Source organism: Pholcus phalangioides, unplaced genomic scaffold (assembly GCF_987345545.1).
Source record: "Pholcus phalangioides strain wild (caught in Gottingen) unplaced genomic scaffold, Ppha-v1.0 ptg000009l_1, whole genome shotgun sequence".
Lineage (NCBI taxonomy): Eukaryota > Metazoa > Arthropoda > Arachnida > Araneae > Pholcidae > Pholcus > Pholcus phalangioides.
The window spans coordinates 232,110-251,399 of NW_028301602.1; the positions used below are offsets into that span (position 1 = coordinate 232,110).

At 36.8% G+C, this 19,290-nt stretch overlaps 2 protein-coding genes across 8 annotated transcripts in view; one reads left to right on the forward strand and one right to left on the reverse strand.

Moving 5' to 3' along the window:
• Window positions 1-19,290, forward strand: part of LOC149081583 (uncharacterized) — a 219,792-nt gene that overhangs the window by 188,746 nt on the left and 11,756 nt on the right. Inside the window, exon 5 of one of the 7 annotated variants that reach the window (XR_016193316.1) lies at window positions 18,113-18,211. The exons of the other annotated variants lie outside the window; for them this stretch is intronic. The gene's annotated coding sequence lies outside the window, so the exon portion shown is untranslated. The remainder of the gene's footprint in view (window positions 1-18,112; window positions 18,212-19,290) is intronic. 7 annotated transcript variants of the gene reach the window in all.
• Window positions 3,215-4,572, reverse strand: LOC149081589 (uncharacterized). Its single transcript, XM_089236950.1, has 2 exons — window positions 4,090-4,572; window positions 3,215-3,970 (listed from the first exon to the last, which is right to left on the reverse strand). Exons 1-2 carry the CDS (start codon window positions 4,570-4,572, stop codon window positions 3,215-3,217), a joined length of 1,239 nt encoding a protein of 412 aa, XP_089093076.1.

Sequence of the window (19,290 nt, forward strand, 5' to 3'; positions counted from 1 at the left end):
CGGAATATGCAAAAAGCGAAAAATCGGCTTTTCAAGTATATAAAAAAAAAATATACAACGGGTTACGAACAAGTGAGAGAGAAAGAAAAAAAAGAAAAGGAATCTTATCTTCCTTTTATACGTACCGAACGCGTTCGTGTGGGAACAAGAAAAACTGACTCATCAAGATGGCGATAATATCTTTGATTATCAGTGGATCATTAGGTGTGTCTCTCTCACAAAAGAAAGAATATATTATTCAAAAGAACACACATTTTCTCGTTCAATTTAACTCGGAATTTCCCAAAATTTCACAGGAAGAATCAGAAAAATTCAAGGAATTTGTTATTGAGCTCAAATGATTGAGATGTCAAAGCAAAGCATTTAATATTTAGAATTTTCCGACAAACACATACAGTGTGATGCATAAAGAGTGTGTGTCCACTCTATACAAACGATCTGTGGTTCAGATCTCTGGCATTTTATGAATATCAGACGGAATGATAACACAAGAGGAAAGGAACTAGATAACCACGAGATTCGGTTCAGCTTTCCACAATAATATAAAGACAGAAGCTCAAATATTTTCCACTCTACAAACACAATTATATTTACATTTAGCAAATTTCACTTATTTGACATGACAATTCTGGGTTGAAAATATGTCAGGCTTCTTTGTCAAAGGGGGGGAAAGTGTCCTACTTTTCCCACCGTGACATCTTCTTGAATAGCTTGAATCTTAGCTGGAGATTTGTTCAGTCCTTTGGAAGTTATAACATGTCCAAGGTATTCTACACTTTTTTCAAAAAATTTACATTTGTTGATATTTACATGCAAATTATATTTTCGTAATTTATTTAGAACATTCAGCAAGTGTGTTGTGCATTCCTCGTAAGTCTTGCCTTGTATAATTAAATCATCAAAATATGCAGTTACTCCATCTAAATCTTGAACAAACTGATCCATGAAAGAATGAAATTCGTTCTGTGTAGTTTTAATACCAAAAAACAATCTTTTTGCCAAATAGGTACCTCGATGTGTAGAGATCGTTTGAACTTTTGCACTGTCTTCATCGACTGCTAAATGCAAATATGCTTTATGGATGTCCAAGGTGCAGAAATATGATCCACCTCGTAGCTTGTTGAATATATCTTCAATCTTAGGTATTGGGTGTCCTGCATCATGAAGTTGATTGTTTACAGTCACCTTGTAATCAGCACAAAGTCTTACAGAACCATCAGATTTTGGCACGATGACAAGTGGAGTTCCCCATTCTGAATGATCCACTTTTTCTATGATCCCTTGATCACACAAGTTATCCAGTTCTTTTTCAACTTTTTCACGCAAAGCATATGGTACTGGACGTGGTTTAACAAACACTGGTTTGGCATCTTTCCGCAATTTCAGGGAGCATATATAATCTGGAATCTTGCCCACTGTTTGTTCAAAAACATCAGAGTATTCATTGACAATACTAGGAACAGATCTTTTTACAGCACACACAGGTATATGCTTGACACTTGAGGAATCATGAATGTCATTTATGTTGATATCCAATTTACGCATCCAATTTCGACCAAGGATAGGTTCTCTCTTCAAATTGACAAGGTATAATTCTTCACTGGATTTAACATTGTAGCATACAGTCACTTTGACGTATCCGATAGGTTTGAAAATTTCACCTGTATAACTTCGGAAAAATATATTTGTTTTCAGGATTGGAAGATTTAGGTTTAAGCGCCTGTAGTCACTTATGTTCATGATGCTCACACGACTACCAGAGTCACATTCGAAACGACAATTTTTCCCACTTAATTGAATGACTGTAAATATTCTATCGTCTTTTTCAGCAGTGTTAGTGCATATATCAACAATTTGGCTTACTTGAAAGTGATCTGGATTTTCCACATATTGAACAGTATCTCCTTCAGATCCGCTTTTATTTTTCCGTTTCAGAAGTTCTGTAATGCATACTCTACTGATATGACCTTTTTTGAAGCAAATCTGGCATGAGAGCTTGTGTTTTACTCGACAGTTTTGAGTCTGGTGGTCCACAATGGAGACACACGTTTTCTAACCCGATGTCTCTCAAATTGAGGTTTCGCTTCCGACTTGCCGATCTGTCGCGTCGATGCGGAGTCGATTTCCGTTGCGAACTCCCACGGTTATTACATTGCACAATTTTATTCACGCTGGAACCGTAATTACTTAATGTAGTGATATAATTCGAAATCGGCTCACCTGGGTGTTGTGTGCGGCAAAGAAGCTTGTGTTGTTCCGTCAGGATGTTTACCCTTTTGCAGAGATGATCTTTCAAGATTTTTAACAGGTCATCGTACGTCTTCGATGAAGAAAGATCCGGTGAAGTTAGACTGGAAAGCAGGTGATAGTACTTAGATCCGAGACAGTTGATTAGCACCATTTTCTTGGCTTCTGCGACATCTGCTGTTGAATCCGCGAGTCCTTTGAGCTGGAAGTAGTTTTCGAGTCTTTGTACATATTCCCCGAAACTTTCGTTAGCTTCGTCGTAGCATTCAAACGAGATCGATTGTGACTGGAGAAGCGTTTTCACATTGACGCCGATTGAAGGTGCTGGATGAGTTTAGTTTAGTTTCGAGACGAAATTACTTAAAACAGTTACTAAATCCTTGATGTCTGCCATTTCCGATTTTTTTTCACTCATCGCCAACTTCATTGTCTTTTATGTGCCGTTTCGGTAGTGAATCATGAGCTGAACAGTAATTATTAACTAATTTATTACGGAACAATATTTACATCTCATTCCCGCCATGTTGTTATTCCCTTTAAGTGTTGCCACCTTCGTACAACATAATACTGCTTATTTTCTGGTGTTTCCAGTTACATAACGCACGTCAACACCTTTTGTATCTTCAGCATCTTCCACAAAAATTTTCATGGATCTTAATTCCTCCATCCAAGGAACATTTTGTGCTGAAGGGATGTTGTCACAGATTTCGCCTTGTTCAAGAGCATCAAAGTTGCAGAGGAATTTACCATCCAAACTTCCTAATTCTATCTTATATACATTATGAACTTCTTCACCAATTTTTCTCCCACCAAAAATAGAATGAGAAAGCACTTGTTGGTGCAAAAGTACTTATCCTAAAACAGAAGCTGTCTCTTTTCTAATGTACGATTTTTGAGAGCCTGTGTCAAATAATACTCTCACCTTCAAAGTACGTTTCCTTTCGACCAAATAACAATTAAGCATTTGCTACAGTACTTTCGGATTTGATTTGGAGAACTTAGCCAAATTGATTGACTCTTCTTTATGTAACTTCACAGCGTCTTTGACACGTTCACCTTGACACGTCCCTGTAACCTGTTTGTTACTTGCTAAATCTGGACACATAACAACATGGTGATCCTTAGAACAAATAGCACATTTCACAAATTGTTTACATCTAACAGCTCGATGAGACCCCTTCAAACACTTGAAGCAATGTCGCTTATCCTTGAGTAATTTTTGTTTATCTGCAAAAGTCATCTTTTGAGCTTTGAAACAATTTGAACTTTCATGTTTACAATTGCAAAAACCACAAACTTTTCCATCACGCACACTTGAAGTAAACAAACTAGCGGCAGTGGGCACCTTCTCACAAGTTGCTCTACGAGATCCTCCTCTATTTGGAGACACTTCCCTCAAACCAAATCCAGCCATTGCGAGATTGGTCCGTTCTTCAGACTCAACTTCAGATTTAACAAACTTGAGCAGGCCCTCCAGTCGGATCTGTGGATCACTTCGATGTTCAACATTTGGACTTCTCTGCCAAGCTCTGGGTAGCTCCTCTGGAAGACAGGGTTCCACTGGCGGAAAAAGTAGAGCAGCGCTTTTCTCAGTTGTAACTCCCAGAGTCTCGAGAGCACGTATTTGTGACTCCAAGCTATCATGAAGTACACATAACCTGTCTGAATAACCATGATATGTGGCATTCTTTAGAACCAACTTCAAAAGTTCCCTGACGTACACCTTTACCAATAAATCATCACGTCCAAATCAACACTTCAAACTGTCCACTGCCTTCTGATAATTTTCCCCGATGGGTGGAAAATTTTCCGCCACCTCTCTCTCGCACGAGACCCTTCCACCGTTGATTGCAACAAGTACTGGAACTTATCCGATTCAGCAATGTCCTTGTCCACGTGGATCTTTTCAAATTGGCTCCAGAACGGCAACCATTCTTTTACCTCACCATCAAATTTTCGCAACTCTAGCTTCGGTAACCTAAACTTTCGGTCCGAAACATTTTCACGAATTACAGAGATGTCTGCACTGCTGTTTCCGTGATGAGGTGTATCAATGATTCTTTGAGCACTTAAACGAATTCTTAAAGCTCTATCACGAAAATCCTCCATGATCTCATACTCTGCCTCAAATTCGGCTTCATCCAGAAGTGCTAAAATAGCTGTGTGCGTGCCATCCAACCGCTTTGCCTTAGAAATAAAAATGTTCAGTTCTGCCTCTACCGCCGCTGACTGCACATCACTGGTAGAAAGCAACACTTCCAACTTATTATATGATTTCGTATAAGCAGTTCGTTGTGCCGCTCTTGTTTTCTTCAAAGTTTCCATTTCACTATGAGAAACACATTGGAAACAAATTACGGGAAATACTACACTATTAATCGAAACAGTCCCGCCGAGGGTACCAAAAAATGTTCAGTTCGAAACGTGCTGGCCGGGGAAATTAACTGCTACCAGCATCGCGGGTTCAATTATTAATTTTAAGAGCGACAAAAACTTAACGTGTTTGTAGTGTTCTGTAACGCGTCTCTCAGTTGACAACCTTGACGAAACAATATGGTATAAGGCTTGAGAGCATAAGAAGAAGAAAAGCCTCAGGAGACCGGAGGTTGCAAAAACAAAATTGGACATTCGAAAATAAACAGAGAGAGAGAGGGTGTGAAAAAGCGATCGAGTAGGATCGTCATCTCATGTTAACGTTCTTATTTTATTAATAAATTTCTGTTTATGCTTGTCATCATGAGTGCTCACTATTCAAAGAACATAAGGTCACTACAGTGTTTTTATTTACATCTTTTCAAAGGAACACAACAAGACTGGACTGGACTCGCAAGCTTGACAAAAACTAACTGTTGCCACTCATATGAACAGAAAAATAATAACAATTATAAAAAATATCCGAAAAGCCTGTACAAGACGTGACAGACACCATTCAACTTGTAAGAGAACTGTGGGTTGTTCGAACCAAAATGAGCGACCATGCACTTATCAACGCTAAACGTCATGCTCCATTCATTTGCCCATGCTGCAATCCTGTTTAAGTTGGTCTGGAGCAACTCCCTATCACTTTGATTTCCGATTATCCCCATTAGCTTCACATCATCTGCGAATTTTCTAGTAATCCCATCGATACCCTGATCGAGTTTATCGATAAAAAGTGAAAAAAGTACGGGGCCAAGGACACTTCCTTGAGGAACTCCACTTGTGACGCCTGTCCAACCAGAGAATTTCCCGTTCACCATAACTCATTGCGACCTATCTCTTAACCACGATTCTATCCAATTCAGCAAGTTGCCCCCAATTCCAATCTCGTGTAAACGCTTCCAGAGTTTACCATGTTGGACCCGATCGAATGCTTTCTGGAAATCAAGGTAAACAACATCTACATTTTTGCTCTTACCCAAAGCCTTAGTCGCGTGATCATAGAAGCAAAAGAGGTTAGTAACACATGACTTCCCCTTCCTGAACCCATGCTGATTATCCGACAATGCATTATTCTCGTCTATCCACTTCACAAACTGCCTTTTGATGATAATTTCCAAAATTTTCTAGAGTCAGCTCGTCAAACTCACTGGACGATAATTGGACACCGCTTCTCTATTACCCTTCTTAAATATCGGAGCAACATTAGCAAGTTTCCAATCCCTTGGGACGTTATCCTCAGCAACACTACTCCTGTATATCTGTGCAACTGGCCCCATCATCAACATCATTTGGCGTCCCATAGGGGAAAAGCCTAGGCAAATTTTGCCCATTGATCTAACACCAAGTGGTTCAACATGAGTTGTGGGTCATGTGAGAATGAAGAAAAACATTATTCTGTTAAAATACCCAGAGTTTGGTGGCTGCTCCGGGGACGAAAGTTATGATATCTGTTACCACATTATATTGAATCTCTGTATATGGGAGATTATGGAGAACCGCAACCGGTAAAGCCATGTCAGAAAATTTGAGGCTGCTCCTGTCTGCGGTGCCCTTTCAGAAAAGGAGCAGAGAAGGTCTCAGAGATATGGCTGAGAACTCAACATGAAGTTATTAAATAGAAATGCATGAAAGTTCAAGTTAAAGCAGAATTGAAACTCGCCATGAATTCAGGTGTTTAGTGTAATTGAGAAAATTTACCAGGTTGTAAATGCTGGGAGCATTAACAACTTCACTTAGTGTCACCTGATGATCACCGAAGTAGTTCCTTCTCGGGATAGAGAAGGCGTGCATCATCCCACATAGTGGAGTGGAGTTTCGTCTTCTTCTCCACATGCATGACAAATAGGTGAATCTGTATAGCCACAGTTGTGTAGGTGTTTCGCTAGGTTAGCATGACCAGTGATGATCTGTATAACCTGTCGAATTTGTTTCCTGTTCAATGTGATAAGTTTTTTTGGCAATATTCGGATGGGTTCCCAACCCCAGCTTGGCCTGTCTGCAGTCCTGCCTTGAGTTCCATTGCCGCATGTGTTTGTCTTCTATCCATTGTTTGACATCTCCTTTGATGGTTGACATCGAAACAGGATAGAAAGGTTCAGGTCCAGATAGCTTCATGTTCGCTGCCTCTTTGGCTATCTAGTCTGCGAGTTCATTTCCCTGTAAATTTACATGACCAGGAACCCAGTAAAGGTTGATGTTGTTGCTCAATGCTGCCAAGTTATTCAGCATGTCAGTGCAGTATTTTACACACAGTTGAAACTTGAAGTTGCCAACAGCCAGTAGTGCTGCTTGGCTGTCAGAGAAGATAACAATTTGTTTGCCAAAGTACCCTTTGGTAATCAGACTTTCAGCCAGTATGGCTATTGCTAATACTTCAGCTTGAAAGACTGTGGGCGTTTTGCTTAGGTACAGATGTATCTTATGGTAGTCGTGATCCACGCCAAAGATGCGGTAAATTGCTCCAGCCCCAGTATCAGTAATCCTAGAGCCATCGGTGTAACACTCAATAACTCCTGTTGAGATGCTATCAATTATGTGAGCAACTTCATTTCTCCTGAGTATGTGAATAGTGAAGCATTTAGTAAAATTTTTTGTTTTGGAACAGGAGTCTTTTGGCATTAGTAGAGAGGGGATCTCCACTTTTCCCAGTTGACAGCTGTCAAGATGATTCTTGAAAGAAGGTTTGTACCCCATGCAAGCAAGTCTTTGCACTTTTTGTAGGACAGTTTCATAAGAGGTCTTTGATAATGCCTGATGCCATACCATACAACCATAGCTCAGCATTGGGCGTGCAATAGCAGTATAAATCCACTGAGTGGTTTTAGGGTTTAAACCCCAGGTTTTGCCAATAATTATTTTGCACAGCATAAGTATATTAGTGGCCCGTTTAGCTCGTTCTTGAATATGGGATTTCCAGGAGAGCTTAGAATCCAAATGACATCCAAGGTATTTCACTCTGTTACATATGGTTAATTCTTGTCCCTTGAGGGTTAAGTTTCCAATTTCCCATTTTCTGTTCCATGTGAAAATCACAATTCTTGTTTTTTCCGTCGAAAATGTTAGTTGGTGTTTGTCACCCCATCTGCTGACAGAGTTTAAAATTTGTTGAGCAAGAATCCTCATTGTGGATAAATCATGCCCTTGAATGAGCACGACTAAGTCGTCTGCATATGCCTGTGTATATCCTGGTCCTTTCATTAGATCAAAGATCAGGGAGCTGAAGACCATGTTCCATAGAAAGAGAGAAAGGATTCCTCCTTGCGGACATCCTCTTCTGATAGTTCTTTCAGCTTGGGCATCAAGAACACGAGCAGTGATTGTTCGGTTCCTGAGCATGTGATCAATCCATCTAGTTAACATAGGTGGAATGTTAAAATCTATTAGTGCCTTACATACAGAGTCAAAAGCAACGTTGTCAAAGGCTCCAACAATGTCCAGAAAAATACCAACAGCAAATTGTCCATTGATAATTGTGTTTTCAATTCTCCAAATCAGTTGATGCAGAGCAGAGTCAGTGGAAAACCCTGTATTAAAACCATGCTGGTTCACAATCTTACCCATTAAGAGAGGAATATCTTGAAGATGCCAGAGTAGTTTTTCCAGTAACTTTAACTGGAAAGAAGATAATGTAATCATTCTGAAGGATGATGATTTATAATAGGTGTCTTTTCTTTGTTTTGGTAAGAAGACACCAAAGAAGATAATGTAATCATTCTGAAGGATGATGATTTATAATAGGTGTCTTTTCCTGGTTTTGGTAGGAAGACACCTCTGGAGCTCTTCCATACTTTGGGTATATATCCCAAAGCTAAGCTAGCGTTGAAGAGGCGAATCAGCTCAATGCCTATAGCTTCCCATCCTTTTTGTAAAAAAGACAGGATATATTCCATCTGTGCCTGGTGACTTGAAGGGAGAAAATCCCCTTAAGGCTTCGGTACATTTGTCATATTCAACTATCATGTTGGCTATTGAAGTGTCTACTGGTTCCAGGATGGGCCTAGTCTGTACACCACAGTCTGGTTCCGTTGGTCCACCTAGGTGATAGTTCAGAAGACATTCCAGCGTCTCCACTGGACTGGCAGTATAGTTACCATCTGGTCATTCTATAACATTAATTTTACCATGGGAATTGTTTTTGATCAATTTGGTAACCTTGGCAGTTTCTGATAGTGAATTCATCTCTGTGCAAGAACTATTTTTCACTTTTCTGATTTCTTTCTTGAACTTATACAAATACAAATACAAATACAACGCCACAACAGGCAAAATGCCCAACGAGGTGGCTGATAAAAAGATGCCCATAAAAATATGGTTGTCATATGTTTCAAAAATACAGCAACCCAATTAAAAATGCAATTAACATTGCTTCCTAATAGTAAGTCCGATTCGATTCAAGTTTAGTCCTAACAGCCTTCCTATGTGCCTTCCTCATTTCATTACGGAGGAGTTCAAGATCTTTAGTCCACCAATTTTTTCAGTAGACTTTAGATTTGTCAGGCTTGAGTGGACACGCCTGATTTGCAGAGTTCCTGATCACCTCTGTCAGAATGGCAGCATGGTGGTCCAAGTCATCTACTGTTGAGATCTCATCACCGGGGTTGGTGAGAGTGTTAAGCTGGCTTTCCAGGTTTCTTTTAAAAAGATCCCAGTTTGTGTTCTTAAAATTCCGAAAAAAAGTGGGAGTAAATGTTGCTTCATAGTAGAAGTTTATGAACATATGATCAGATAAGGAGGGTTCATCGCTGACCCTCCATCTCTTGATCGTGTCTTTTGTTTTCAAGCTCAACCCAAATAGTTTCAATATCACTTCTAGCCTTCTCTAGCCTTCAAACATGATTTCACGTATAACAACACTCCACCCCCTTTCATATCAGATCTATTTCTCAAAAAAGTATCGTATCCTGAGATGTGTAAGAAAGATTCTGCCCCATCCTTTGCCCAAGATTCAGTAATGGCTATAAGATCCAGGCCCTCCACAACCATCATAGTTTCTAAAAAATCTTTCTTATTTCCCAAGCTCCTGGCATTAATTAGCACACATTTTAATTTGCCCGGTAATTTAGTGTCATGTATATTATGTCCAGTAATTTTCAAGATTTTTAGTTCTCGTTGAAGGTAGCCATCTGAGTATAAAATACAAGCATTAGTATCATCTATATTAAAAAGATATCTTGCATTCTCATCTTTGTTCTGTGTATTATCATGTTCTCTAATCTCTCTGTATTCATAACTTTCAATCTCATCGTTATAATGATAATCGTTTTCATTTATTTAAAAGACATTTATTTAGATGAAAAAATCATGTCTTCCTGCTCCTTTCATAGAAAATATTTCATTTATTATTTTCCTTCCTAAATTCTACAAGTTTACCTTTACCATACATATCTTTTTACTCTTTGAAATTAATCTGTGATCTTTCATTTATTTTATATTATAAATTTTCTGTTATGAATTAAAATTCAACTTCTTCATTATTCAAATCAATCAAATTACCATCCCGATTAGTTATACATATTTGAATTTGATATAAATTCAAATACTGTGAAATTGTAGCTGTTCAATTGAGCTGTTCAATTGAATCTGGCAACAGCTAGGCGAGTGGGTGTGTACGGTTGAGGCTCTCTCTGAAAATTATTGTTTGCTTGCTAATTTTTTTTTCTTCTCATCGTAACTCATTTCAGATTTAATATAACATATACAATTTTTCGTAATCACATAATTTTACGGATGTGTACTATATGTTAAATATTTTTTTATTCATATAATACAAATAATAAGAGAGCTCTGATCTTATTCGGTATGGCAGAGAAAGTGTGTTCCAGGTGTGTGGAGACAATCATAACTCCAGACAATTCAATTAGTTGCACTAAATGCAAAGACATCTTCCATTATGGTTGTGGAGGTTTCAGCGAACTGGTATTCCGCAGGCTGAGGCGTGATCGGGTTCTGAGTTGGATATGCTTTAAATGTAAAGAAACAACAAGCAAGTCATCGAAGAAAGATCCACGTAGACAAGATGATCCAAATACTTCTATGAGGGATCCGGATCCCGAACCATTAATGGATATGCAGTTACTCTCTCTTGATACTGAAAAAATGCCGAGTGATATAAGAGAGATCGTGAACGGAATAAGTGAAGCATTCTATGCTAACATACAATCACTGAAATCATACATGTGCTGCCAATTCAAAGAACTGAGTGACCAAAACAAGCACTATCAATTCCAATTACTTGAGCTACAAACAAAGCAACAAGAACTGTCATCGGAAAATTCTGAGCTAAAAACTGAAGTCAAGAAACTTCAGATTGAAATTGGTGAACTACAACAATATTCCCGTCGCTGTAACATTGAGATCCAAGGCCTTCCAGAGACTGAAAATGAGGATGTGATTGAATTGAAGGCAAGAATAGCTGATCAGGTGCAAAGTGATCTGGTGGGCAATATTACAGTTATACATAGAGTGCCTACGAAGATCAAAGATAAAATAAAGCCGATCATAATTCAGTTCGATAAAAAATCTAATCGTGACAATTTTCTCAAGTTGGCAAAATCTAAGAAACTGAAAGCGTCTTCGATCGACAGCAGACTACGACCCACACCAGTTTATTTTAATGAACATTTGAGCCCATACATGAAAAATGTGTTTTATCATTCTAAACAACATAAGCAACAACACAACTTCGCGTATTGTTGGATTCGTGATGGTAAAGTTTTTATGCGTAAAACAGATGACTCCGGGGTGTTCAAAATCAGTCATGTAGATGACTTATCTCATGTCAATTAATAGTAAAGAAAATTTAAATCTCAAAATGAGCACCTTGGAGGATCTAGAAAGGTTTCTTTCCGTTATTCACGATATTCAACGTAACAATATTAGTAATATATCAAATTTTAAGGTTTTTCACTTGAATATAAGAAGCGTTAGGGCCAATTTTGACCATTTTATGTCATTTATAAGTAGTTGTGTTGATCATATAGATATTATAATTCTCTCGGAGGTGTGGATTTTTGATGTAGAGTCTGACCTTTATAAAATATCAGGTTTTGATTTATTCCCATGCTGTAGAAATTACAATAATTCAGGAGGCATATTGGTGTACACAAATAAATCTTTAAATTATAATAACATTACGTCAATCGCAATGGAAACAGCTGATGTGATTGGCATTAACCAGCCATCACTCAAATTAACTATTCTTTGTTTATATCGATCACACTCATTTTCAAAATCAGAATTTGTTGAAGAACTTGACTCTATATTAATGAATACAAAATTTAAAAATGTCCTATTGGTAGGTGACATCAATATTAACATATTAAAACCCAATAATGACGATCTAGATTACATGAATATGTTGTCAGGACATGGTTTCCTCCCCTTAATTACTGATCAAACTAGGCCTCTTTCTGATAGTTGTATTGATCATATTTATCTACGTCACTCAACTAATATTACCAAATACTATTCATCAATAGTTGACACAGACATAACTGACCATTTTCCGATCGTTTGTAAACTTCACTTTGCCACCCCAATATTAGATAAAATAAGTCAGACTATACATAGGAAAATGAAAATTATTCGGTATGCTGATATGTCAAATTTTCTCCAAAATTATGAATTTTGATTCGATCACACTCATCCCGAAAAAGATTTTGATAATTTTTTATCCACCATGAATGTCATTGTCCAAAATCATTCCAGTGACCGAAAAATTGTTTCAAGGAAGAAGATCAGTAAACCATGGGTTACAGGCGAAATTTGCAATTTGATTAAGACAAAACAACAACTTTACATAAAAACAAGAAAATATCTGTATGACCTCTCTATGGAAACTGCATATAGAAGTATAAAATCAAGAATCAAATCTAAAATAAAGCAATCTAAAAAACAGTACTACTCTTTCAAGTTCTCGGAATGTCGTAACAATACTGAGCGTTGGAAGTTTGTTAACAGAATATTAGGCACTGAGAATAAAGAGAATGTACTTCCAGAAAATGTTGAACCTCTGATTCTTGCCAATCAATTTAACTTGTATTTCAATAGTATTGGAAGAAATACTGTAGTTTCCATGGATGACTATAAAAACTACGTACGTGGTTTTCAAAATTCAATTTTTCTTTCTTCAACTAATATTTTTGAAATAAAGAAAATTATTAACAAACTAAAAAACTCTATCTTCCATCGATGCAATGAACTCAAAAGTTTGGAAGCGATTTCCTGACAGCGTCATTCAGGTATTCTCTGATCTAGTTAATAATTGTTTTCAAAGTGGTGTTTTCCCAGAATCACTCAAAAAAGCAATCATTACCCCTATCTATAAAACCGGTGACAAGAATGACCTCAGCAATTATAGACCAGTCTCAGTTCTCAGTACGACAACCAAAATATTGGAATCTATCTTAAAATGTAGATTATACTCGTTTTTAAATGCTAATAATTTTTTCTCAGAAAATCAACATGGTTTCCTGCCAAACAAAAGCACTGAAACTGCACTAATCGAATTTAGCAAATTTGTGGTTGATAGCTTAGATAACTCAAAACAAACAATAGCAATTTTTCTTGATATACGAAAATGTTTTGACAGCATCAATCACAATATATTGCTTGCTAAATTGCACACATATGGTATTAGAGGTACTGCTTATAAATTATTTGAATCCTATCTTAATAATAGATCTCAATCTGTTAAGTGTGGTAAGCATATTAGTAGTCCAGTGAACATGCACAGAGGAATTCCACAAGGAACTACTTTGGGACCGTTGCTTTTTACTATCTATATTAATGATTTCTGTAACCTTGAACTAAATGCCAAAATAATCACATTTGCGGATGACACTGTACTTCTTTATTCTGGGAATGATCATCAATCATTGGATCATATTATTAACAACGATTTAATCAAAGTCTGAAATTGGTTTCGATCAAATGATCTCGAAATAAACATTCTAAAAACAAAATACATTAGTTTCTCAAACCTCACTAATTTCGATAACTGTAACCTCATTTTTCATAATAAAAACTGTCCTACTGATCTTTTATGTACCTGTACTCCATTAGAACAAGTAAGCTCCATTAAATACCTAGGTATTGTTATAGATCGAAATTTTAAATGGAAGTCCCATGTAAAACATATCCAATCAAAACTTTGTTTTATAGTTTATAAATTTTATTATCTAAAACATTATCTAAATACTCATTTTTTGCCGTCATATTATTATTCCCTTTTTCATTCCCATCAATTATATGGACTAACTGTTTGGGGCAGTGATTACATCAATACGTTGCGACCCATCATCCAGATCCAAAAGAAAATAATCCGATCACTAACTGGCAATTACTCAACTCCGTCATTTGATCTCTACCGGCAACTTAACATACTCCCTTTGCGGTATTTATATTTTTATAAATCGATTCTCCTACTTAATAAAAAACAACTTAGTCTCCCTCTTAATTTATCAAGGACATCAAATAGATACAATAACATTCTTAATATTCCCTTGATACATAAAACAGTGAAGAAAAACCCTTTTACATATCTTATTCCGAAATTTTATAACAAAATGCCGCATGATATTCTTTCTCCCCCTTCAATACCGTTACTGAAAAAACGTTTAAAGAATTACCTTTTTTCAATAGCTAACATCAACAATCATTTTTAAAAAACAAGGAAAACAACAAAAACAGAGCTCTATCGATCAGTGCTAAATCGAATTTTCTAAATGTCTAAGTACACTTCCTGCTGTTTGCCTCCACATGTCGAAGTCGCTGAACAATTCTCGCATCAATGTAGCATTCCATAATCTTCATTTATAACGTATATGAAAACATACTGTATATCTGAAATGTTGTATTGTATTCTAATTGTATAGTTGCTCACAGATGCAGAATTACTTCGATATAATTATCAACCTTCCCCCCCCCTCTTTTTTTTGTTTTTGTTTTTTTTATGTTCGTTCTGTCCTTGAAATTGTATTGTAATTACTCATTGATACTTCGTGTTCATCAGTACAGATCCACGGGATCTCTTGGTGAATTTGTTTTATTATGTTGTGCTATTTCATCGTGTTAAATAAAGTTCAAAAAAAAAAAAAAGAAAGAAAGAAAAATATTTTTCATATTTTACTGGAAAAAATATAGGCCTGAAAAACCCTTTGGAAATATGAGAACCAGGAGGATTGATATTCGTAAATGAATAAATTACTTCTGATACAAATTAATTAATACAAGTTCCTTCAATTATATTACACAATATATATATTATCGTTTCAATTAGATAGATTACATACATACATACATACATACACTCATTGCCATAAAAATTTGCGCACCCAGAAGAAGTCGTCAAAATGAAACAAAATTTTACACATGTAAGTACCGTATATACTCGTGTATAAGCCGACTCGTATATAAGCCAACCCCCCCTACTTCAGGACCACCAAAACCGCAATAAATTGAAAACCTGTGTATAAGCCGACCCCAAAAAATACGTGCATTTCAGAGAAAACAAAATTCTTATATTTCCATGCAAAATGAATAGCTTACGGAAATTTACAATAGAAAACGATTCAAACTTTTAAAACTGTTTCTTCTGAGTCTCTAAGCTCATCGTAATCCATCAGATCATCATAGGGTGCGGCATCGCCCCTATGATGGGTACGCTGTCATCGCCATTGTCACTCTCAAAGAGGATATCATCTTCAGTTCCGTCCGTCGCATTGCTGATGCAACACTTTTTGAAGGATCGGATGATAATTTCGGTGGAGATAAAATTCCACGCCTCATGTACCCATTGGCTCACTAGGCCAATATTAGGTTTCTTCAAGGCACCACCTTTTGTGGTTTCTTTATCATCGGAACTCATCCATTCGATCCACAAATTCCTCAAATAGTCTTTGAAAGGCTTGTTGATGCTCACATTAGGCTTTACAATCGACGTTAGCACACCTGGTATCAAAGTCAATGATGTTTTCAATTTCTTTGCCTCGTCTTTGACATTTTCGGGGGTTTGAACATATCCCATACCAATAATGCCGGTTTCTTGAACACTGCTACAAAAATGACTACTGATTGGGGGGGTCGATATTTCCTCATCAAAAACTGACCCGAGTATAAGCTGACCCCCTCACTTGAGGAACAAATTTTTCCACAAAAAACTCCGCTTATACACGAGTATATACGATACTACATTGATATAAGTAAGTGATTAGAAAATCCAAGAAAAAGGATCATTTATTGCAGAAAAAAGTACAGATGGACAGAAGTTTTAGTACTCTGTTGGACCCCCTCTAGCACGAATGCACGATGCAATACGAGCAGGCATTGAGGCATACAAGTTCCATATGACGTCCTGAGACATCTCGTTCCACAGTTACTGTAAATGCGCCTCTAGTTCAACCAACCTCGTAGGGTGTCCAACTTGCCATCCCAAATGATCCCAGATATGCTCGATTGGTGACAAATCTGGGGATAGAGCAGGCCAGGGAAGGGTGGTAATGTGGCGGAGGCAGTCTTGTGACATCCTTGCTGTGTGTGGCCTAGCATTGTCTTGTTGAAAAATGGCTCCTGGGAGCCCTGCCATGAGTTGCAACACATGTGGCTGAAGGATGTTATGGACGTACCGCTGGGCTGTCATTGTGCCATGGATCAATATTAGGGGTGACAGTGTATCGTAAGCAATGGCACCCCATACCATGACACCAGCTGTGGGAGCGGTGTGTCGCTGTAAAGCGAAGGCAGGATTGAAGCGTTCACCACGGGGCCTCCACACACGAACACGATTGTCATCACTGCTCAAGTTGAATCTCGATTTGTCGCTGAAGACGACCTGGTTCCATTCCGTTGCAGTCCAATACCGTCGTGCTCGACACCACTCCAAACGGAGGCGTTGGTGGGTGGGTGTCATTGGCAGCACACGTAATGGGCGCCGCGATACCAGATGTCCTTCAGCCAGGCGCCTTGCGATGGTTCGGGAAGACACAGGGGCCCGTAGTGAAGCTGCTGCCTGTGTCTGGATAGCGGCCAATGAGGCAGTTGGCTCTACGCGTGCGTTTCGGATGATGTGAGTGTCTTCTTGACGATTGGTCTGTCGAGGGCGTCCTGAACCTGGTCGCCGTGTAAATGACGTCTCTTCTATCCACTGGTCCCAACACACCCCCCTCCTCACAGTAAAATCAGAACGGCCTAGTTGATGAGCTACTCGCGAGCTGACCACCCAGCTTCCATCATCCCGATGATTCTTCCCCTATCGAACTCTGACAACTGCTCATATGGTCTTCGACGGCAGCGTAACGGTATGTCTTCCTCAGCATTTCCTTTGCAAACGATTAAATACACTCCAGCAAGCTCTGCTTACCTGTTTTATACTCCAAGGAGAACGAAGTTCAATGCCCTCTAGGGGCATTATGCAATGCGCAATCACGCTGCATTTCTAATCATTTGCATATCTGCCCTACATGTACCTTCAGGCCAACTTTCGTTTCGATCCCACAATTATTTCTTGGTGCGCAAATTTTTATGGCAATGAGTGTATTTACATTCTTGTTCATTTTCATATTTTTCAGATTCAAATAACATGTTTTATATAATCTAATAAATCAATTTTATATTTATCATTTAATTTGATAGCTACTCTATTTCTAGGTCTTACTATTTCAAACTGAACAGGTGGATCATTTCCAAAAAGTTTTTACATGTATTAATTTAATTCTCTTGTAGTATAATCACCATCACATACTTTATAAGTTGTCCATCCTACACCATCAAATAATAAAAATGTATTATTTTTATATATTTTTTTCACTAATATTATACTAAGAAACCCACATAGAAAATGATTCTAAAGCAATTCTCTTAATTTTTAGAAGAGTCGAATATTCAATTGTAAAATCTTAAGATTTCTAGAATTCAGAATCAAATAATCCATTTATTATTCAACAAAATTTTTGTTATGATTACTAAGCTCCTGAGTGAATGAATACAATACATCTACAGGTGATTTATTTTTATTTCTTTCGGTTATATATCTCATGCAGAAATATCCACATTTATTTGATGCAGGTTTCTGTAAAAAAACTGGAATTATAAACTATACTTTTATTAAAAGATTTAAGATATTTAACTATATTATTGGGAAATGTTACACTATTCACACACACACATCTTATTAAATTTACTAAATGGATCAAAATATCCAACAAAATTGTGTTTAGGATCATTATAGTAACACCCAATGAGTTCCAGGTCTTGTACTTAAATCTAAATTAATTATACTATTTTCTAATTTTCTTATCTTTTTAGGTAACAAATCAAAAGTGAATACACCTCTAAATCTTTTTTCATTTTTCATGTTTTTTTTTCTATTCTTACGTTCGAAATTCCCACTTTTGATGTGGGCCCTTTCTAACTCTTTTTTTTTTTTTTTTTTTTTTATCACATCCAGATCCAATGACTTTCTTTGTCACTTTAGTTTCAATTGCATAAGCACTGCCTGCAAGACCTGCAATTTTAGCAGCTGCTATTAATGCAGGAATTAAAAATGGTAATAATTCCCCCCATTTTTATTCGAGTTTTATTGATTTTTAGTTCTTTTACATTGTTAATTTCATTCAGTTGAGTTTTGGTAAAATACATTTCCTAGTTAAGTACCTTAGATTTGTCTATTTGTAATGAAATTTCTTCTTTATTTTTGTATGTGTTTTTCAATGTATCTCTTTGTCTATCACTGAGATGAACTTTTGCTTTTATGTAATTACTCATTTATTTGTAGTAAAAATTGGGTATAATATCGTTTGACATCCTTATTAGCCATTTCCTTATTTTTTAGTAAAATATCTAATAACGTAACTTTTATTATGTAATTGTTTACTCTTATTTCCTTCATAAATTTTTTGAGTCAATTATATGATGATAATAAATTTGATTTGATTTGAAAAAAAAAATCTAATTTATTTAATCCATCACCAATATAATACTTTCCTTCTTTGAGAGTTTCAAAGCTTCAATATATTGTCTCACCTGTTCTATTTTACTATTATATGTTCCTATTTCAACCTCTAAGTTCTGTTTTTATTTTTCTTTTGCATTTTTATATTCTTTCTTTTTAGGTCCTTTCTTTCTACTAAACTCTGTTTTTCTCATTGGCTTTAAGTATTTTATCTAACTCTTCATCAGTTTTATTTACCAGTTCCGTTGGTAATTCAAATTGTAATCTTTTAATGCAGCGATTCTCAACCTTTTTTGACTCGCAGAGCCCTTTTTAATACATAATTTCTATGGTGGAGCACTATTTGAATTGAGGAGCTCCTTATTGTATAAAATGTTTATGGCAGAGTGCTGTAGGCTTCTTTTTTTTGTCTATCGAATTTACTCATTCACTTTGTTTCCTTTGATTCGCAGCAGAGCCCCTAGAAAGTGCACATGGAGCACCGGTTGAGAACCGCTGCTTTAATGAAATCCACATCTAAACCTTTATTCAAATTAATTTGAATAGGTGAAAACACTCTTTCTTGGACTGTAATTTCCATATTCTACTTCTGGATGTGGTATATTTTCTATTGCTTTTCTTATTTCTCCTAATATATCTTTTTTCATTGTTTCTTGTTCAATTTTTTCAATAGC